This window comes from Eretmochelys imbricata, chromosome 2 (assembly GCF_965152235.1).
Source record: "Eretmochelys imbricata isolate rEreImb1 chromosome 2, rEreImb1.hap1, whole genome shotgun sequence".
Lineage (NCBI taxonomy): Eukaryota > Metazoa > Chordata > Testudines > Cheloniidae > Eretmochelys > Eretmochelys imbricata.
Window position 1 is genome coordinate 3,221,315 of NC_135573.1, and position 21,947 is coordinate 3,243,261.

Below are 21,947 nucleotides of genomic sequence, written 5' to 3' on the forward strand. Positions count from 1 at the left end.
AATCAAGGATTTATTACTAGTTGGTCTGATAACTGCTGAGCTGGGGGTGTGCAGGCGTGGGTTTGTTAACATCTGGAGCAGAGATCCCCCATCATGCAGTGCTTCCCTGCTTTTCTGGTCCCAGAGTTCCCTGCGGTTCTTGCCTCGGAGTCTCTGTTCTCCAGTCTGTATGCTAATGGAGATGCCTCCCTGTCCCATCTTTGATGCAAATGAGCCTAAGGGAGTTTCCTTAATCCTGTCACCCTTCTCCCAGGGGTTTAGGTGGGTCTCCCACGGCCTTTTCATTGCTTTTTGTAAGTCTTTCTTCTGATGCAGCTTTGGTTCAAGCAGAGGCTGGGGGGTGGAGGAATGTCTTTCGTGAGTCAGACAGGCTGGGTGCTGTGCCTGGTTCCCCAAGAACACAGAGCGGCTAGGAAACACAGCCTCCAGCCCAGTGTTTCTCCACCAGCAGAAGGGCTGCTTGGGAACCAGCAGGGTTAGGTGACCAAGTATCACCTGGGTCTCCTTTCTCCGCCATGTGCTGACATGCTCAAAGAATGCCAGCAGATCGGAGAGGCGTGACTTTCCCTTGCAGAGCCCGGGCAGGCTCGTCCCTGGCTTTTTGTTGATCGTGCTAAGACTGGAACACGGGGCCTACGTTTTACAAAGGAAGTTGAAACTTGGTGAGGGTGCAGGAGAGAGCTACAGCGATGACTCGAGACAGTGCAAGATGGGCAGCACTCAGTACCGTAGAGAGGGATCAATACAGGGAGAAGCTACCAGGCCCTAAGCGGAATCTCTGATTTAGCAAAGAAAGACAGAACAAGAGACCGGGGCTGGAAGTTAAAGCCAGACAAATGGAAGTTAGAAAGATGACACATTTTTAACAGGCAGGGCAGTTAACCATTGCAACAAACAAACACCAAGTGGTGGATTTTCCATCTCTGCCATCTTCACATCAACATGGGATGCTTTTCTGGAGGAGCTGCCTCAGCCAGACACAAGCAGCTGGGCTCAGAACAGGCGGAGCTGGGGGAGATCCAGTCTGGCCTGCTGAGCAGGTCAGGCTCAGGCTCCCTTCTAGCCTTGAAGATCTATGGGTGAACTCCTAGTTCCAGGGAAGCCAACAGGAACATGCCATTGACTTCCATGGGGCCAAGATTTCACCCGATGGAGCATTTCAGATAGTTTCCCGAGCTTTGCGATGAGACTCGCGGTGACTCCCCGGATCATGGGCAACACCTTTCTTACGGCAGATGCAACCAGAGGTCCCAGGGACCACGCCCTCTGGTGCGGATCACACAGTACTACTGGTGGCTTATCCCACCTGGTGCTGGGGACTGCCAGCGCCTTGGCAGCTTGTTCCAGCAACCCCCCTGTCACCTCAATCCCTCCTCCCTTCTCTGCAGCGCCTGACAAGAGCGAGTCTGGGACCGGTTCCCACCACCCCCTGCCCCAGTGAAGGCTGATGCAAAGAAGTCACCTGCTATGCAGCCCCCTTCTCCTTGTTCGCTTCTCCCAGAGCCCAGCCCAGCCCAGGTGCTTGACATGGCATCTGGCCTGGGCACAGGACAGTAGGTTACCCCACCACCCAGCATGGAGAACAATGGGATTTGCAATGAGCACTAGGGAGCAGGGGCTGCTTTTCTCACCCTCTCTCAATCAGGACGCAGAGCGCCCTCCAGCACTGCGGGGGGGCATTGATTCGCTGCCGGCCCAGAGGGCGGAAGAGCCCCCATAGCCGCTGACACGGCCTCCTGCTGGGCCTAGTGTGTGCGCGTGGGTCTCCCAGCGACCAGGCGCAGCCCATGTGCTGGGCCTGTGGGAGGCTCTCCTCCCCTACAGGCTGGTGAGCAGCGAGAGGACAAACCGCAGACGCGGGGACAGACGTGGGGCTCAGCCCCAGCCCCTGGGGTCCAGCCTCCCCTTCCTGGGGACAAAGATGCCTGGATGGCACGAGGCTGCTCACCCCCCACAGCAGGGATTCTCCGGCAGCACGTTCCGGGAACAGGGCAGGAGGGTCTCTCCAGGGGTGGCCCCACGCCCGGCAGGAGCAGTGGCTGGTGGTGGCACAGTGGCTTTCGGGGCTCAGGCCGGGACCCCAGCAGCTTCCTGACGCGGAGCGCGGTTTTGCCAGGCATCCCCAGGGCTCTCAGCACGCGCACGGGCTGGAGGAGCCGGCCTCCTGCAGCGGCACCGTGAGCCTGCCGCACCCTGCGTCGCTCTCGAGGACGAGCAGCCGCACCACGTCCTGCACGCACCTGTCCACGTTCTCCCCTGCAGGGGCGAGACCGGCCACGGCTCAGCCGCGGGCAGCAGCACCAGGAGTCTCCCCCGGGGGAAAGGAAGAGGAGCCGCTTCCCCTGCGGAGCGTGTGTGTGCGTGTCTGTGCGTAACGGGGGTTCAGCGCACATGCATGTGTCTAGGGCCGTGCGTGAGAAGGAAGGCTCTACACGTGAGCGTGTACACGGGGGCCGGGTGTGCACAAGGGCCGGGTGTGTCTGAGAGCCATACATGGGCACCCGCACCCAAAGTCCCTCCCGGAGCCCGCACCCTTCACCAACTTCTGCACCCCAACCCCCTGCCCCAGCCCTGAGCCCCCTCCTGCACCCAAACTCCCTCCCGGAGCCCGCACCCCTCTCCCCCTCCCGCACCCCAACCCCAGCCCTGAGCCCCCTCCCGCACCCAAACTCCCTCCCGGAGCCCGCACCCTTCACCAACTTCTGCACCCCAACCCCCTGCCCCAGCCCTGAGCCCCCTCCCGCACCCAAACTCCCTCCCGGAGCCCGCACCCCTCTCCCCCTCCCGCACCCCAACCCCAGCCCTGAGCCCCCTCCCGCACCCAAACTCCCTCCCGGAGCCCGCACCCTTCACCAACTTCTGCACCCCAACCCCCTGCCCCAGCCCTGAGCCCCCTCCCGCACCCAAAATCCCTCCCGGAGCCCACACCCCTCTCCCCCTCCCGCACCCCAACCCCAGCCCTGAGCCCCCTCCTGCACCCAAACTCCCTCCCGGAGCCCGCACCCCCTCCTGCACCACAACCAGCCCACACCCCGCATCCCTCCCAGACCCCAACCCCCTGCCCCGAGCCCCCTCCCGCACCCAAAATCCCTCCTGGAGCCCACACCCCTCTCCCCCTCCCGCACCCCAAGCCCAGCCCTGAGCCCCCTCCTGCACCCAAACTCCCTCCCGCACCCCAATGAGCCTGCACCCCACACCCCCTCCTGCACCCCAACCCCCTACTCTGAGCCCCCTCCCGCACCCAAACTCCTTCCCAGAGCCCACAACCTGCACACCCTCCCGTGTCCCAGCCCTGAGCCCCCTCCCGCACCTGAGCCCCCGCTGGGAGCCCACACCCCTCCCCCAGCCCTGAGCCCCCTCCCACACCTTGAACTTCTCATTTCCAGCCTCACCCCAGAGCCTGCACCCCCAGCCGGAGCTCTCACCCACTCTGGCACCCCAACCTCCTGCCTCAGTCCAATGAAAATGAGCGAGTGAATGAGGGTAGGGGAGAGCAAGCAACAGAGGAAGGGGGGGAAGGAGTGATCGAGGGCAGGGCCTCAGGGAAGGGGTGGGGCAAGGGTGTTCGGGTTTCTGCTATTAGAAAGTTGGCAACCCTAGGGCAGTGGCTCCTGTCTGACAGCCACTCAACAGCTGGGGAGGAATCTCAGCACAGCACTGGCCATGGGCACTGAAGTCCTGCTCCCCAAAGGTACTAACTCCCACTGAAATCAATGGCAGGGCCCCCCCGAGAAGAAGGACTGAATGGGCAAGAGCCTGAACTCCCTGCCCCGTGGGCAGGGTGGGCCACACGGCTGGGGCAGGGAAGCTGCCCAGCTGCCACATCATGTTTCGGAGAGGGCTCCAGCTCCTCCCAGCCGTGCCGAGCCCATTTGGGGGGCCCAGCTCCCCGGCTGCATGAGGCAAGGGGGGCAGCCCCACCCTACCTGTCTTGGCAGACACGTTAAACCTGCCAGCTATTCTGTGCTCCACAGAAAACTTCTCAGCCTTGTCCTCCGGCAGGCACGGCTCCAGGTCAGTCTTGTTCCCCAGCAGGAAGATGGGGGCTGCAGGAGGCAGAGATGGGATGGGGTGATGGGGGAGAGAGAGACAGGAAAACGCAAGGGCTCAGGACAGGGCCAGCACCTGCGTACAGCACCGGGGGGGCCGCGGCTGTACGCAGGGAGGCCCAGCCAGGGCCCTGTACCCCCGTGCACGGCAGGGAGGCCTGGACACATGTTCAGACCAGCGTCCGCACCCTGAACTGCCCTGTCCCTTGGCACTGCCTCAGCATCTCTGCCAACTCCCTCGTGTACAGAGCTCGAGAGCCCGGGGGGCTCAGCTCACGGATGGACTGGCCCCGTGTCCCCCACTGATCCCAGACGACACCTGCCACCGGGAGAGCCGAGCAGCTCCGTGGGACGCCCCGCCCTGCCAGTGGCCCGTGTTCCCTGTCAGCTCTTCGGGGCAGGGCGTGTCTCGGTACGTGTCTGCACAGCACCCTGGGGCCCGGCCCTGAACGGAGCCTGTGGTTGCCAGGGCCAGCAGCGTGTGAGCACCTGGCGATTCTGCCTCAAGGGGCAGGCTTGGACAAGAGCCGGGATGGGACGAGACGGGCTCTCTGGAAGGGCGTCTCCTGCCTGCTCTGCCCTCCCGGCTGCAGCTCCCCGCCGGAGCCCAGCACAGCTGTGCGTGGGGAGCCCAGGCGCTGACTCTGGGGGTGCTCTGGGGCTAGAGCAGCCATGGGGAAAAAATAGTGGGTGCTTAGCACCCACCAGCCTCCCACTGATCAGCTGCCCAGCGGGCCCCACCAATCAGCTGCTTGGCAGGCGGGAGGCACTGGAGCGGGGCGGGAAGAGGTGAAGCAAGGGTGGGGCCTTGGGGAAGGGGCCTCCAGGCAGAGCAGGGGTGGGGCACCCTCCCGGAAAAAAGAAGGTTTAAGTCGGTGCCTGTGAGCACAGGGCTGAGGTCCAGCATTGAGGGGCACCGGCAGAGCTGGGGGTAGGACCCCAGGCCGGGATAGAAGAACTGCAGGTCGGGAATGAGGGTCACCGGCAGAGCTTTAGGGGAGACACGTACAATACACACCATTGTCATGCAAAGTGTCACAAATCATAGAATCATAGAATCATAGAATATCAGGGTTGGAAGGGACCCCTGAAGGTCATCTAGTCCAACCCCCTGCTCGAAGCAGGACCAATTCCCAGTTAAATCATCCCAGCCAGGGCTTTGTCAAGCCTGACCTTAAAAACTTCCAAGGAAGGAGATTCCACCACCTCCCTAGGCAACGCATTCCAGTGTTTCACCACCCTCTTAGTGAAAAAGTTTTTCCTAATATCTAATCTAAACCTCCCCCACTGCAACTTGAGGCCATTACTCCTCGTTCTGTCATCTGCTACCATTGAGAACAGTCTAGAGCCATCCTCTTTGGAACCCCCTTTCAGGTAGTTGAAAGCAGCTATCAAATCCCCCCTCATTCTTCTCTTCTGCAGGCTAAACAATCCCAGCTCCCTCAGCCTCTCCTCATAAGTCATGTGTTCTAGACCCCTAATCATTTTTGTTGCCCTTCGCTGGACTCTCTCCAATTTATCCACATCCTTCTTGTAGTGTGGGGCCCAAAACTGGACACAGTACTCCAGATGAGGCCTCACCAATGTCGAATAGAGGGGGACGATCACGTCCCTCGATCTGCTCGCTATGCCCCTACGTATACATCCCAAAATGCCATTGGCCTTCTTGGCAACAAGGGCACACTGCTGACTCATATCCAGCTTCTCATCCACTGTCACCCCTAGGTCCTTTTCCGCAGAACTGCTGCCTAGCCATTCGGTCCCTAGTCTGTAGCGGTGCATTGGATTCTTCCGTCCTAAGTGCAGGACCCTGCACTTATCCTTATTGAACCTCATCAGATTTCTTTTGGCCCAATCCTCCAATTTGTCTAGGTCCTTCTGTATCCTATCCCTCCCCTCCAGCGTATCTACCACTCCTCCCAGTTTAGTATCGTCCGCAAATTTGCTGAGAGTGCAATCCACACCATCCTCCAGATCATTTATGAAGATATTGAACAAAACCGGCCCCAGGACCGACCCCTGGGGCACTCCACTTGACACCGGCTGCCAACTAGACATGGAGCCATTGATCACTACCCGTTGAGCCCGACAATCTAGCCAGCTTTCTACCCACCCTATAGTGCATTCATCCAGCCCATACTTCCTTAACTTGCTGACAAGAATACTGTGGGAGACCGTGTCAAAAGCTTTGCTAAAGTCAAGAAACAATACATCCACTGCTTTCCCTTCATCCACAGAACCAGTAATCTCATGATAAAAGGCGATTAGATTAGTCAGGCATGACCTTCCCTTGGTGAATCCATGCTGGCTCTTCCTGATCACTTTCCTCTCATGCAAGTACTTCAAGATTGATTCTTTGAGGACCTGCTCCATGATTTTTCCAGGGACTGAGGTGAGGCTGACTGGCCTGTAGTTCCCAGGATCCTCCTTCTTCCCTTTTTTAAAGATTGGCACTACATTAGCCTTTTTCCAGTCATCCGGGACTTCCCCGGTTCGCCACGAGTTTTCAAAGATAATGGCCAATGGCTCTGCAATCACAGCCGCCAATTCCTTCAGCACTCTCGGATGCAACTCGTCCGGCCCCATGGACTTGTGCACGTCCAGCTTTTCTAAATAGTCCCTAACCACCTCTATCTCCACAGAGGGCTGGCCATCTATTCCCCATGTTGTGATGCCCAGCGTAGCAGTCTGGGAGCTGACCTTGTTAGTGAAAACAGAGGCAAAAAAAGCATTGAGTACATTAGCTTTTTCCACATCCTCTGTCACTAGGTTGCCTCCCTCATTCAGTAAGGGGCCCACACTTTCCTTGGCTTTCTTCTTGTTGCCAACATACCTGAAGAAACAAATGTGTGTCTGAAGACTGCAGTGCTCTGGCCAGGGCATCGCTAATTAACAGTCAGATGCGCACACGCACACACCCATGTACAGATGCACACGCATGATGTCGGCAGGGCGGCTGGTTTCTCTTTAACCATTTTCCGGGCTCCCTCTGTCTCCAGCCACTTTGAAAAGCTGCCAGGGACCCTCGTGAGAGAGATGGCCTGGAGCCCAGGGCTTAACGAGCATGACTGGAGCCCAGCCTGGGAAAGAGCTGGGTGGCACAGGCTGGATGCCAGCCCTCAGGGTGGCGGGCAGCGGGGCCCAACCCCGGGACAGGCACTCAGGCCTATGGGATGGGTGCTCCCTCCAGGAGAGGGAAGCTACATGCAGGGGAGGGGGGGCGCAGGTAGTGGAATGGGGAGGGGGAGAGGCTTTGTGCACGGGGCAGGGACAGCGTGTGGGGAGGCTAGAACAGGTCCGTGGGGGGCATGGGGCCCTGCTGGGCATCCCTGCCATGGGCCAGAGCCCATGTGGCATCACCACGTCAGGTGTCCATGCACTGGGGGCGTGATCGCTGCCTTATCAGAGTCCCAGACCCCTTGTCTACGGGGAGCTCTTCTGCTCTTCCAGCTGCTCTGGCAGCCCATCCATCCCACAAGCCTTCCAGGAGGGAGGGGGCGGGGGAAAGCCACGTCCTCGCAGGGATTCAAAGAGGGAGAGGAGACAAAAGGGCGGGGAGCGTAACAGACCTTTTGAGCACACAGGTTATACAGATCACTGCTGCTCCGACAGCGCCGCGAACCGCCCCCCTTGGCGGGCCGGGGGAACCCGCTGTCTGGGAGGGAGCGGAGTCAAGGGACAGTGCAGAGGAGGGGTATTGGGAACCTCGGCCCTCCCCGTCCCCGCACGGCGGGAGTTGCCCAGGGACACCGTCCCACCTGCCCTGTCCCCTACCTTCTGGGCAGTGCTGCCGGGCCATGCACACCCAGTGCGGGAGGCTGTCGAAGGAGAGCTGGCTCTGGACGCTGTACACCAGCAGCACAGCGTCTGTGCCCCGGTAGTAGCAGCTGCTCAGGGAGAGGAACCTTTCTTCACCGGCCGTGTCCCACAGGGAGATCTGCGCACAGCAGAGAGCAAGGCACTGGCAGCCTGTGGAACTCACTGCCACATGAGCTTGGCTAGACAAACGCTGTGGCTGGAGTCTGTAAGCTGGCTGGGTTAGATGGTAAAGGTCTCGGGCTGCAGGGCCTAAACCGCCTGGCTTGTGGGCGTGCCAGGGACATGCCACAGACAGCACTGCCCAGCCGGCTGGTTTCATCTCCCTCAGGACGCCGGCAGGATACCAGGCGAGATGGGCCCAGAGCCCCACGTGCTGTGGTGAGTGTAGCGAGAGTCCAGAGAGGGACTCAGAAAAACCAGCTCATTTACAGAGCATCCTGATTCAACTCCAGGCCCTCTGCCAGCCCGGCCCCCCCACCAGTGGAGACCACCAAGGCTCCCAGCCAACACAAGCCCAGCCCTGAGCCGCTACCTGAGGGTGGGATGCTGTCGCCTAGCAACTCCCGACAGCCGATTAACCCCTTTGTGGCGTCGCTCCCCAGAGCGGGACAGTCTGGGTGCCCGTGGCAGGGCCCGGCGGCTACCATGGTGCTGCTGCAAGGAGTCTCGCTGGTGTGGCCCAGACACACCCGGCCTTGGGGGGAGGGGGAGGGACAGGCCCACAGCCACGTACCTGGGCCAGGCGGGGGTCTTGGGGGAGGCTGAGCTGCATGGTCCTCTCGCAGATGGCCAGGTGCTCGGCGGGGGCGTGGGCCCCCTGCAGGAAGCGCCCTGCCCGGACGCGGTGGAACAAGGTGGTCTTCCCCACCCCAAAGTCCCCCAGCAGGATGAGCTTGAACTTCAGCCCGGGCAGGGGCACGGTCGCCATCACAGTGCGGGGGCTGGCTCCCTCCAGCAGCCGTGGGTGATAAGTGCCCAGGCCTGGCCCAGGGGCTCCATTCCCCGGCAGGACCCGTCCCGCTGGGCCACGGGCAGGCAGACCTAGCAGGGCTGCAGCCGGAGGGAAGGAGAAAGCAGGGAATGGAGCATGGTTCCCCAGCTGGGGCCCAGGCTGCTGTATGCTGGGGGAACCCCCCACCCCCCTCACTGCCAGCTCCAGCCCCAGGGGGCCCACCCCACAGACAGTGAATGCCTCTAGCTCTCCCCAGGGCAGGAACCTTCCCAGCACACCGCAGCCCGACCCTGGAGGGACTCAGTCCCTGGGCCCTCTGCCCCTTGGGAAGGCATCGTTAGCTCCCTGAGAGGGCGTGGTGTGAAATTCGGCACCTCCAGCGACTCCGGCCCCTAGCCCTGCTCTGGAGCACTGGGGCCAGCACTGACTGCTGGGGAGAGAGCCCACTGTCGAGCCCCCTGTTCAGCTCCCCGTCGCCCCAGGCGTGCCCTCACACAGTCACTATGGGAGCAGGGACGAGCGGGGCCTGGGCTGCTCTGTCCTCCAAGCGGGGAGTGCCAGGGGAGAGGGTCCAGCAGGCCTCGCCTGGCGCAGCTCTCTGATACAGGGACTCTGAGCTGGGATGTAATGGGGCCCCCTCGGGGCTCCAGCAGCGGCTGGTACCCCCCAGCCAGAGTGTTTGCTTTCTGCATCACAGGGGGGCGGGGGGAGGGCTGGGGCAGCTGACTGAGCAGGGCAGGGGGAGGTTCGGCAAAGCTAAGAGGGGGTTCCTCTACCTTGGCCAGGATCTTGCTGTGCCCACAAGGGAGCTTGCCAACTGCTTCCTGGTGCGTTGGAGTAGAGCCTGGGGAGGAGCCAGTGCACCTGGCACACCCCTCCCAGCAGGGCAGTCACATGCGGTCACAGTGCAGTAAAAAAGGAGGGTGGGGCCCCCTTCTCCATAAAGCCTCCACAGGCAGAAAACCCTGGTTTCCTCCCGCAGCCCTGACACCCACTCCACAGCCTGGGACAGGGCCCAACCCTGCTCTGTGCCTCAGTTTCCCCCGTGCAACCTGGAGATGTCCCCATCCCACCCGCCAGGGGCTGCATGGGTTAACATCTGTCCAGCAAAGAGCTCCCAGCCTCGCAGACTGGAGAGCTACCCACCCCAGTGACACCGGCTTGCCTGCCTGTCCGGTTGACCCAGGTGGGGGATGAAGGTGACCAGCCGCTCCTGCCCCCTGGGCCACACTGCATTCAGCCCCTGCCCCCTCTTGCTGATCAGGGAGCTGTCTGCACTGCCAGGGAACTGCACTCATGGGGAAAACTGCATACGCACACCCATCCCCCCTTGATCTGCTCTGCCCTGCTCCTGCTTTCACCCATTTGCTCTTTGATGGTTCAGTGCCAACAGAGAGGGAACTGAGCGCTGCATTCATAAACTGGAGAGGCCCCCTGGAGGGAGCTCGGGCTCCGTTCCAGGCTTGGCATCTCTGCCTGCGCGGAGGCTCATCACAGTGGCAGATGCAGCCGGGACAAGACCCCCCTCTTCCCCTGACTTACTCCATCGTGGCCGGTGGGATGTTCAGCTGCTCCTGCCCAGGTGTGAACCACTGGCCTAGGTGGGAGGCCTGCGTCACCAAGCTGTCCTGTTCTACCCGCTGGCGGATGGAGCGCAGGGTATTCCCAGAGCCAGCCTTGCATAGAAGGCAGCATGGTCTCATTTGCCTCCCCTGCCACCATCCTGCTCTCTGTGTTCCCCACGTGCTCAGCCAGCTATTGGGGGGAGGGGAACTGAACTCCGGCAGCTGGGCTTGGCCTTGTCATAGGCACAGCGCTGCAGCCAGGTCTGCCAGCACGCCCCAAACGTGCCCTGTACCCTGGCTTAGGACGGGCGCTGCAAGGGACTTTCTGCTGATGATGCTTCCCCAGCTCCTGCTGCTGCTCCCACCCGCACTTTGCCACACTCCTTCCTCTCGTGTGTTACAAGGGCTGCTTTGCACAGCTCCTCCCCAGCAGAATGGGCAGAGACGCACGTAGCCACCCCACTCCTGCAAGCCACATACGAGTGACAGCAGAAATTCTACCCCACACGTGGTCCTGCTCTTTTAACTCTTTTGGCACAAATCAACACTAGCGGATGGTTACTCACCTGTCTGGTACCTTGTTCTTCGAGGTGTGGCGGCAGGCACGTATCCCGCGCTCATGCACCACAGCTGGAGAAATCCGCCTAGCAGCACGCATGGGCAGTGCTCACGCCCCTCCCCGGCTCTAGAAGGGCAGAGCTGCCATGACCCCTCTGTTCCTTTGCACCAAACCCCAGGCTGGAGCCTCCGATGCAGAGGGGGTGCAGGGTGGGTCGTGGAATACGTGTCTGCAGCCACATCTCGAAGAACGGCTCCAACGCAGGTGAGTAACAGTCTTTTCCTCTTCGAGTGCTTGCGGACGTGTATTCCCAGGGCTCGGAGTCGATTTACACAGAGACTGCAGAACTGCCTTTCCAAAGCGGGCGTCAGCCCGAGAAGCCGTGGTGATAGCGCAGTGTCTCGCAAAGGTGTGCGCTGAGGGCCAGTTGCAGCCCTGCGGCCATCCACTCGGGGAAACATCTCTAAGAAACGCTATTGATGTTGCTCGAGCGCTCGTCGAATGAGCCCGTAACGACTTTGGGGGCGTAATCTAAGCTGCTCCAGAAGCTGCGGCAATACACGTCCTTATCTACTTAGCGGAGACCGATTGTCCTTTCATCCGCTCAGTGTAAGATACGAAGAGGAGAGGTGATGAACGAAAGGGGTTAGTCCTTTCCAGATAAAATGCCGAGCACCTTCCCGCATCTAAGGTCTGAAGGCGTTGTTCTTCTATGCCCAAGTGTGGTTTGGGAAAAAATACAGGTAATTAAATAACCTCATTAAGGTGAATCCGAGAGATCGCTTTTGACAGAAATTTTGGCTATGGTCTTGAAGCTACCTTGCCTTTGAAGAAGTGGGTGTATGGGGGATCTGCTGCCATGAAGGCTTCCCTGACTAGTCTAGTGGATGTTATAGCTACCAGGAAGGCCAACTCCTGGGAGTGGAGAGCCAATGAGCGTGTTAACTATTGACTCAAACAGACTCATTGGTGGCACGAGCACTGTATTAAGGTCCCACAATAGCACCATTTTCTTCACTGGTGGAAAATGACAGACAATGCCTTTCAGAAACCTCCCTATCATAGGATGTGAATTTAGTGACTTTCCCCAAAGAGGAGGGTAGAAAGCTGAAATCATAGCCAAATGAACTTTGGAAGAGCTAAGAGCCAGGCCCAAAGATTTCAACTGCAACCAATAGTCCAGAACGTTCTGAATCCATGCTGACATAGGATGAACTCCCTCTGAGGTTCCCCCAAACCGAAAACTGCTTCCACTTAGACAAAAACAGGTGGCCCCCCCCAGATGTCCTACTCTAAGCAGAACTTCTTTAACTGTGTCTCTTCCTCATCTAGCACCCACGTGGTAAGGGGTAGACTGCCTACTGCTGGATGAACAACCTGGCCGTGATGTTGGGTCAACAGTTCAGGGAGGAGGAGAGACTTGGGAGGTTGAATTGAAAGCGTAGAGGTTGCCCTAGAGTGGGTGGAAGATCGGAATCTGAAGGAAGAAGGAGCGTTCCACAGATTCCCAGGCCATCGTGGATATGGGTAAGGCATCGGTGGCCAATGAGTAGCGTGCCAAGAGCCCCTACGCCTAACGTGTGATTGGTATTGATCCCATGATGTCAGTATCAGATGTGTGTCTGGACCAAGCTGTAAACCGGCCTCTGGGGGTCAAAAGGGAGGGTGAGGAAGAATTCTAATTCAGCCCCGATGAACCCCAAAGTCATTTGGGGTAATGGAGGATCAACTCCCGGCAGAGCCAGCCAGCCACCATCCAGCTTCATGCAAGGCCCAATACGCTGCCTGCACGGGCCCTAGGTCAATAAGGGGCCCTATGGGTTGCAGGGGCAACATGTTCTTGCTCAGTACTGACTCTCAAGGCGGCTCCAGGGCCGGTGTTGGCACCCGTCTTCAAGCCTCAGTCTGTACCGAAGTCGTCATCGCCGAAGAACTGGTCAGACACCAGCCTAGACAGGGTACCCAGGCGTACAGGTGGTACCAAGGATGGTGTCAGTGCCCTAATCACTGATGAAGTCATTGCTGCTGACGGTTCATTGGTGATTGGAGAGTCTGGGACTGAGAGGCATAATAGGTCTGATGTCGCCTAGTAGGCCACGGGCGTGGTCATTGTTGGTGCTGAAGACGGCAGTTCTGGACTCACGCATGGTGCTGGAGTTGACTGTACAGCCTCTCAATGTTGCCTTGGTACGAGAGAATGGATTGAAGGACCAGCTCCTGCACGGGTACCCAAGGAGCCATCATTGATCCCTGCAGAGAATGACTCTCTCTGCCAGCTGTGTTCCGATTTATGGGTCCTTTTCCTTGGTGGAGCCCTCCTAGAGGCTGCCTCCAAGTTCTGCCGCAGACCATCGGTACAATGAGGCTCACACGACAGCTGAGGAGCTGGTACCATCTCCAGGGCTGACGGGGGCCTCATGGCTTGCTCGCATCTCAAGTGTCTTGCTAACTGCATCCTTGTCCTGAAGGACTTACAGATGGAGCATCTGCCCTTACTGTGTTCCTCTCCCAGGCACATTAAACACTGCGTGTGGGGATCACTATTTGGAATAGCCCCTCACATGATGGGCAACGTTTAAATCCTGGTGAAGACATTCCAGCTAACTAACTAACCCACCTAAGGTACTAACTACTAAACAACTAACTATGAACACAAAGTTCTCAACAACTTAGAGATAAAAGGGCCGTGCCCACAATGCTCCGACCTCTTGCTGGGGGTGGTGAGAAGGAACTGAGGCGGGTCAAGGCGACGCTGCCCTTATACAGCCAGGGGACAGGCTATGAGGCAAGGGGCGCAAACACTACCCCTACGGGTACTGCTAGGCGAATTTCTCCGGCTTTGGTGCACTGGGCATGCACACACCTGAGTGGAATGTCTGTAAGCACTCAAAGAAGAACAAAGAGCTAGCCAGAGCCTGTGAGGCTCCTGGGGTTGGTAACGGGGCAGGGGTCCTGTCACTTCTAGGGCATCTAACTCTTACAGCCAGGTTGAACTACGTAGGGACTCATGCCCGGATACAGAACGCCTGTCACCAGGGTAACGATTTATGCAAACAGATAAGGTCAGCAGAGAGTGCTAGAAGTCAGGCGTTCTACCGGCAGAGCTGCACTGGGGACTGGGGGGAGCAAGGGGTGGTGCAGAATTTGCCTGACTCCTTTAATTTTATTGAGAGAAAAACCCAAGAGCTGCTGTTGATGTTTTAACCACCTTCATGAGGAAAGACAGAAAAGTTCAAACCTTATTATGGAAGAATCTAACTCAGGGGTTGGCAAACTACGGCCCGCGGGCCACATCCAACCAGCGGGACCGTCCTGCCTGGCCCCTGAGCTCCTGGCTGGGGAGGCTTGCCCCTGGCTCCTCCCCTGCTGTCCCCCCTCCCCCACAGCCACACAGCTAGCACGGCTTGAGCCCGCCCACCTCCCAGGCTTTCAGATAAGCCTGTCTTGCCGCTCTGAGCGGCATAAGGGTAGGGCGGAGCTGGGGTTGGATAAGGGGCAGGAGGTCCCGGGGGCAGTCAGGTGACGGGGAGGTTGGATGGGACAGAGGTTCGGGGGGGGTGGTGGTCAGGAGACAGAGAGGGTTGGATGGGAGTGGGGTCCCGGGGGGCCAGGGAGTGGGGGGGATGGACAGGGGGTGAGGTCCTGGGGGGACAGTTTGGTACAAGGGTCCCAGGGGGCAGTCAGGGTTGGATAGGCATGGGAGTCCTGGGGGGCCTGTCAGGGGACAGGGGTGTGGACAGGGGGCGGGGGGGGGGGCAGTCAGGGGACAGGGGGGGTCTGGATAGGGTGTGGGGTCCCAGGGGAGCAGTTGGGGTAGGGGGCAGTCAGGGGACAAGGAGCTGGGGGGTTGGATGGGTCAGGGGTTCTGAGGAGGGCAGTCAGGGGGCGGGAAGTGGGAGCGGGCAGATGGGGGTGGGGGCCAGGCTCTTTGGGGAGGCACAGCCTTTCCTATCCGGCCCTCCATAACGTTTCGCAATCCCGATGTGGCCCTCAGGCCAAAAAGTTTGCCCACCCCTGGTCTCATTGCACAGTGAGTATCCCAGTGGCTGGGAAAAGCCATGCCAGGGTACAAGCGAGACCCTCTATACCAGCATCAGCTACAACTACAGATACCCAAACACTGGGGGCCCAGCCAGAGCATGAATACGGGTAAGAAACTCAAATATGCTTGTGGGGGTTCCCCCAGCTGCTCTTCCACACCCTGAATGGATGGTCTCTGCAAACAGAAGCCAAGCTGCAGAGCAAAACATTGCCCTAAGTGTGTGTGTGGGGAGGGGAGGGGAGGGGGGAGGCAGCAGGGGGAGAGCTTTCCCGGGTGTTAAGAGGGACATTCAAGAAGATTTCAGCAGCTTGGTTTGAAACCGTCTTATAGGGTCTCCAATGAGGACTTGGCTTTGCCAAGTGTTGGAGGAGAAGCAAGTGAACACAGCACAGCGGCCAGGCCAGCTTCCTTATGAGGATGCACTCTTGGGTTACACTTGTGGTGTGTGTCTATCCAGAGAGCTACGGCCATGCAGCGCTCCCTCCAGCAATCACCCAGGCAGACAGAGACAGCCAGCGTGCTCGTGCAACTCCATGGAGACACATGCACCGGGTGGAAAACGCTTTATTTCATCTGGTCTCACTTTTTTATTTTCCCTTTCAAGTGAGGAAATTAAATGTAAAAAAAACCAGCTAGTGCTCAAGGCTTTACAAGCATAATAGTCAGGACATTCAAGGGTGCAGTTCCCAAGGCAATCAGAACTATATGACAGCAAGTTATCATGGGACATCCAAGACACTACAGGCCACTGGTAGCACTTAGAGCACTTCGATGGTGAAAAGTGCCAAGGGCTCAATAACAACATTATTCTTGCAGAGGGGCTGAGTTAATATTGGGGCGGGAAAAAAATTGGAGTTCCCTGAATTTAATACCCGTAAATTCAAAAGAGTCTGTTAATGCCTGGAATGAAATTAAGCAAAAGTAAATGTAGACTGGTTGGCAGGAACAATACCCTGAGCTCCATCTGCTTAAGGAATGGGCTCCCAAGGGAAGTGCTGGAGACGCGGGACCAGGCACTCTCTCAGTCTGCAACAGTATCATGCAATGGTCTGCTGGGAAACGGACTGGCAGGTCCTTTCTGTCACCAGCTCCCTTGAGCCTACGATGGAACAGCCAGCCTCTTCCCTGGGCGGCCTGTAACTCGTCCTGGAAGGCTGGGGGTATTGAACCAGCCGGCTTCCAAGAGGGCTCCATAGTCACCCTGCCTCTTCTCCCCACCCCAGAGACCAAAGAAGAAATTCAAAGCAGTTTGGAGCAGCAGTTGGGTGTATTTCTGCCCTATCGGGGCCCACTCCAAGGAACAGCAGCAAACATGACAGCTCCGATCTTTGGTATCCTCCTCTCATCCGGCATCAATCAGTTACCCAAGAGACAAGCTGCTGCTGAGACTTACCTGGAGCCTGAGGGCTGCACCCAGTGCGCTAATGTAGATCAGACAGCGGCTGTAAACATGAAGGTTAACTCTACAGTCCAAGGGCCCGGGTCACATTGCATGCCAGAAGCTGTAACCTCTGCACCAAGGCTGATGGCAGCCACAGACCACACTGAGAACGCCACAGGTCAGTCCTACATAAAATCAATCCAGGTCAAGGTGCTGTGTCCGTAAGGCCCATTGAAATGCCAAATTTCCTGCTGCCAGGAGACAGCTGAGGACGGCTTCCTTCCTCAGCACGAGCAATCTCTCCACCTTCACCTCAGACAGGAGGCCAGCTGTGCTCAACACCAGGCTGCCCAGTATCCCATAGAAATTCATGGTGAAAATGGAAAGGATGAGGATGGTGATGGAGGCCACCACGGTGACAGACTGGGCAACCATGGCCCTGCCCTCTTCAGTGAGGTACTCCAAGCCCGTGGCCAGCAGCAGGGCTCCTCCCAGGAGGATGTTGGCAGTGGAGTGGTCGCCGTTCAGCCAGTGGAATCCAAAAGCCAGCAAAGGGAGGCCAATGACGGTGGAGACCCAGGTACCAGACTGGGAATCTGCTGCCAAGGTAAGCCCAAGAGGTGTCCAGAAGAAGCCAACTGCTCCCACAAGTGCTGCCAGGGCCTGGAGGAGAAACCCTGCCGCAGCCCCGCGATTTATCTACAAACACACAGAGGCAAGCAATGAGCCGCAGGCCACGATCACAGGGAACTCAGCAGAACAGACACAAAGCAATAGCTTGGACACCCAGGGTAACAGCCTGAGGATCCATGCCCCCTGACTGGTACCCAGAGTTGCATCACGCTGTCAGCGGGAGTCCACCCTTCACGAGCTCCGCTGCTTCCTTCACACATGGCTCCTCACAAAGGCCCATTAAGAAAAAAGTCTTTGCTTGTGTTTCTTCCTACCTGTAGTGCGACTGTGAAACCCCTTTTGTTCCACTGACAACTTCCCATCCCCAAAGCAGATTCCCCAGCCCCAGAGACACTGACTCCGCCTCCTGCGCTCACAAACAGACTCATCCTTCCCCCAGCTTCTGCCAAAAAATGATCTAGAGCTGGTGAAGCAGGTACACTGCCAAGAAACCAAGGACTCATCTGGTAGACCAGAACACGCTGAACTCGGGCCCCAGGCCTCCTTTTCAGACTCTTGACACCTGTAAGCATTAAACTAACTTTCAATCAAGTGCTGCGGGAAGAAACCTGGTAAGTTATCCTTGGGCCTGTAAATCTGTTGGTCCAGTAAATATGGGGGCAGCCAGAAGCGAATGAGGGACAACACAGACGGCCTTTCGCTAGGCCACAGCACTAGCGCGCAGTGCGCTGATTTGTTCTCTGCCTTGAAAGTTTCTTTAACAAGACCTGTCTCCGTCAGGTGGGAAAACAGGAGCAGCCGCGCAGCTGCCACCTGGGCAGGTCCACGGTAAGAGGGGCACATTCGCCCGTCCCTGAGCCCTGCGGCCATCGCTCTCACCTGGAAGGTGCGGACAGCTGAGCACAGACACACGGCGCACAGCCCCAGGCTGGGCAGAGCCGTGCTCCACTCAGCAGGCCGGCCAGCCATGGGGGCAGAGGCCTTATCCAGCCTGCAAGGGAGAAGGGAGGAGAGAGCAGGTTACTGGGGGCTGGCAGGCAGCCTCCCTCCAGCGGCTGAGCAGTGCCGGGCTCCGGCGTCTGAGCCCCCAGCTCCAGCTGCCCAGGCAGGACACGGCTGCGGAGTTCACACAGCAAAGCAACTGCCTGGGCCAAGGGCAGAGCCCCCAGCTGGGAAACCCGCCTAGGGAGCGAGAACTTCACGGCCATTTCCCCCCACCCTGCCCCGCACGCGCTCCCGGGCCGGCGCCCGCCCCCCCGGGCGCCCCCCCACCCCGCACGCGCTCCCGGGCCGGTGCCCCCCCCCCGGGCGCCCCCCCACCCCGCACGCGCTCAAGGGCCGGCGCCCCCGCATCGGGGCGCCCCCCGCTCCCGCACGCGCTCCCGGGCCGGCGCCCCCTCCCCTCCGGGCGCCCCCCCCCCCCCGCACGCGCTCCCGGGCCGGCGCCCTCTCCCCTCCGGGCGCCCCCCCCCCCGCACGCGCTCCCGGGCCGGCGCCCCCCACCTCTGGGCGCCCCCCCACCCCGCACGCGCTCCCGGGCCGGCGCCCCCTCCCCCGACCCCCAGAGTGCCCCCCCCCCGCACGGCCACCGGCCACTCCGCGCTCACCGGCCCCCCCACCGCACTTCCGGCAACAGGCGGGCGCCCGGCGAGCGAGGCCTGGGCTAGAGCGGCGCACGGGGAGTCACTCGAGAGAGGCGCGCTCTGTGCCCGGACACAGGCAGCGCTGCCTTGGCGCCCCCTGCTGGCACGGAGGAGTCATCGCAGCCCGTCGGCGCGCAGGGACCCAGGGCAGCCTCAGCCAGGGCTCGAGGCGGGGTGGCTGGGACTCGCCCTGGGTGCAGAAGGGAGCCGCCAGGCCCGGGGTGCAGGGCAGCGGGGCACGTATCCCATTGCCCCGCTGGGCTGGGCTGTCTGGCCAGCGCCTGGGGCTCAGCGGGCAGAGACTGGAACCCCTCACCCGGCTTGAGCCACACTTGGCATCCCGGCTGCTTATACACTGTGCTAGGAAATCCGTCCCCGTGGGCCAAGCCGTGCCACCCCTCCCCGGGCACTGAGCGCCCCCAGCCTCGGGGTCCCCGTGGGCCAGGCCGCGCCACCCCTCCCCGGGCCCTGAGCGCCCCCAGCCTCGGGGTCCCCGTGGGCCAGGCCACTTCACCCCTCCCCGGGCCCTGAGCGCCCCCAGCCTCGGGGTCCCCGTGGGCCGGGCCGCGCCACCCCTCCCCGGGCACTGAGCGCCCCCAGCCTCGGGGTCCCCGTGGGCCGGGCCGTGCCACCCCTCCCCGGGCCCTGAGCGCCCCCAGCCTCGGGGTCCCCGTGGGCCGGGCCGTGCCACCCCTCCCCGGGCCCTGAGCGCCCCCAGCCTCGGGGTCCCCGTGGGCCAGGCCATGCCACCCCTCCCCGGGCCCTGAGCGCCCCCAGCCTCGGGGTCCCCGTGGGCCAGGCCACTTCACCCCTCCCCGGGCCCTGAGCGCCCCCAGCCTCAGGGTCCCCGTGGGCCGGGCCGCGCCACCCCTCCCCGGGCACTGAGCGCCCCCAGCCTCGGGGTCCCCGTGGGCCAGGCCGCGCCACCCCTCCCCGGGCCCTGAGCGCCCCCAGGCTCGGGGTCCTCGTGGGCCGTGCCGCGCCACCCCTCCCCGGGCACTGAGCGCCCCCAGCCTCGGGGTCCCCGTGGGCCAGGCCGCGCCACCCCTCCCCGGGCACTGAGCGCCCCCAGCCTCGGGGTCCCCGTGGGTCAGGCCACTTCACCCCTCCCCGGGCACTGAGCGCCCCCAGCCTCGGGGTCCCCGTGGGCCGTGCCGCGCCACCCCTCCCCGGGCACTGAGCGCCCCCAGCCTCGGGGTCCCCGTGGGCCAGGCCACGCCACCCCTCCCCGGGCCCTGAGCGCCCCCAGCCTCGGGGTCCCCGTGGGCCGGGCCGCGCCACCCCTCCCTGGGCACTGAGCGCCCCCAGCCTCGGGGTCCCCGTGGGCCGGGCCGCGCCACCCCTCCCCGGGCACTGAGCGCCCCCAGCCTCGGGGTCCCCGTGGGCCGGGCCGCGCCACCCCTCCCCGGGCACTGAGCGCCCCCAGCCTCGGGGTCCTCGTGGGCCGTGCCGCGCCACCCCTCCCCGGGCCCTGAGCGCCCCCAGCCTCGGGGTCCCCGTGGGCCAGGCCACTTCACCCCTCCCCTGGCACTGAGCGCCCCCAGCCTCGGGGTCCCCGTGGGCCGGGCCGCGCCACCCCTCCCCGGGCACTGAGCGCCCCCAGTCTCGGGGTCCTCGTGGGCCGTGCCGCGCCACCCCTCCCCGGGCCCTGAGCGCCCCCAGCCTCGGGGTCCCTATGGGCCAGGCCACATCACCCCTCACCAGGCACTGAGCGCCCCCAGCCTCGGGATCCTCATGGGCCAGGCCGTGCCACCCCTCACCTGGCACTGAGCGCCCCCAGCCTCAGGGTCCCTGTGGGGCAAGCCGTGCCACCCCTCACCGGGCACTGAGCACCCCCAGCCTCGGGGTCCCCGTGGGCCAGGCCGTGCCACCCCTCACCAGGCACTGAGCACCCCCAGCCTCGGGGTCCCCGTGGGCCAGGCCGTGCCACCCCTCACCAGGCACTGAGTGTTTGCAGCCTCGGGGTCCCCATGGGCCGTGCCATGCCACCCCTTCCTGGATACTGAGTGCCCCCAGCCTGAGGGTCCTTATGAGCCATGCTGCACCTCCCCTCCCCTGGCACTGTGTGGCCACGGTCTCAGGGTTACTCTGACCCAGGAACAGGCAGAGGGCATAAAGACTGCGTAAGAGTTCACAGGGATCCTCTGGGTCAGCTATATGCATAATACTGTGTCAAAGGGTGGCATATGAAGTCTCTACCAATAGTCAGCAATACACTGGTCGTTATGATCATTGCAAGATGTAGGTAGGATGATATTTCAGGAGCTAGGGAGCTAGACCGCACACTGTATTCCTAAGGTCTGTGAGTTGCAGAGGTCACCAGACTGTGAGAAACATGCTCCGGGCAGCAGGAGGGAAGGGACTTGTCTCTCTCTGCATCAACTGTCTCACAACGGAGGCCCATCTGCAGCTTGAGCCGCATGCTGGTCAAGGGTTTGGAAAATCAACAGGAAAGGAAAACCCAGGAAAACCCACTGGTTAGGCGGTGTCATTCAAACATGGATTGGAGGGCCAAACTCCAGGTGAAGAGACACCTGGGATGCGTCAACAAGGAGGCAAGCTGCCAGCTGCGCCTTGTCCACAGATGGACAATCACAACCAGGCCTGGCTGTCCCACACCGGGAAGACTTTGGGTGAGCGTCGCTCCAGAAGGTAAGAAGGTATCTGCTCAGCCAGCCTAGGGTTTAGAAGGTGCTTTGTGGTTGGATTTTGTCTGTGACCATTGGTTTCCAGCACTTCTGCTTGGGGTCACCTGCACCTGGGAACCGTGTGACATGAACGTTGACTGGTGTCGCTATATCCATATCTCCGCGCTCGGCCTCACCCAGAGCCTGATCTGGGACTGGGATGCTGGGGAGCAGCGGCTCTGAGTGTCCAGTGGGCCAGGAGCCGCGCAGAGGGGTCAGGTGATTGCCAACCTGCAGAGAGAGCCGGGCCTGGCGGGCAGACACGGACCTGACCCCTGCCCGCCAGAGACAAGACTCCCACACGCCAGGTACCCCCTGGGCATCACCATCCGCATGGGCCAGGCCACTCCTCGGGCACGGAGCGTCTGCTGCCTCGGGGTCCCCATGGACCAGTCCCCCCCTCGGGGGGCATCAAGCACCCCTCAGCATTAGGCTCGCCCGGGCAATCAGAGCTGGAAAAGCCTCTTTGCTCCCGGGTAGCCTCCCCCCACCCATCCCTGCGCGTCTTGCTGCTGGGATCTGTCTGCCCACGGTCCGACCTGCGGCTGCCGCAGCTCCCTCCCCGCCCGGGCTGCTGCCCCGCCCCGCTCCTTCCTTCCGGCGCGGCCCGGCCCGGC

The 21,947-nt window shown here is 61.1% G+C and overlaps 2 protein-coding genes across 2 annotated transcripts; both read right to left on the reverse strand.

The window, feature by feature from the left end:
• Positions 1-8,796, reverse strand: LOC144261302 (ras-related protein Rab-7a-like). The gene is made up of 5 exons (XM_077810710.1): positions 8,602-8,796; positions 7,824-7,986; positions 3,927-4,046; positions 1,949-2,256; positions 1-333 (listed from the first exon to the last, which is right to left on the reverse strand). The coding sequence occupies exons 1-4, from the start codon at positions 8,794-8,796 to the stop codon at positions 2,132-2,134; spliced, it is 603 nt and encodes a 200-aa protein (XP_077666836.1). The 3' UTR covers positions 1-333; positions 1,949-2,131.
• A 6,742-nt stretch (positions 8,797-15,538) lies between these two features.
• On the reverse strand, positions 15,539-18,637 carry TMEM276 (transmembrane protein 276). Its single transcript, XM_077809680.1, has 3 exons — positions 18,620-18,637; positions 17,880-17,991; positions 15,539-17,066 (listed from the first exon to the last, which is right to left on the reverse strand). The coding sequence occupies exons 2-3, from the start codon at positions 17,967-17,969 to the stop codon at positions 16,563-16,565; spliced, it is 594 nt and encodes a 197-aa protein (XP_077665806.1). The 5' UTR covers positions 17,970-17,991; positions 18,620-18,637; the 3' UTR covers positions 15,539-16,562.
• Between the last annotated feature and the right edge of the window lie 3,310 nt (positions 18,638-21,947).

Coding starts and splice junctions, on each gene's coding strand:
- TMEM276 (XM_077809680.1), bottom strand. CDS start 17,969: ATGGCTGGCCGGCCTGCTGAGTGGAGCACGGCTCTGCCCAGCCTGGGG. Junction 17,067..17,879: donor CAGCTGTCCGCACCTTCCAG/GTGAGAGCGATG, acceptor GTGTGTTTGTAG/ATAAATCGCGGGGCTGCGGC.
- LOC144261302 (XM_077810710.1), bottom strand. CDS start 8,796: ATGGCGACCGTGCCCCTGCCCGGGCTGAAGTTCAAGCTCATCCTGCTG. Junction 7,987..8,601: donor AAGACCCCCGCCTGGCCCAG/GTACGTGGCTGT, acceptor TGCTGTGCGCAG/ATCTCCCTGTGGGACACGGC. Junction 2,257..3,926: donor TAACGTGTCTGCCAAGACAG/GTAGGGTGGGGC, acceptor TCGCCCCTGCAG/GGGAGAACGTGGACAGGTGC.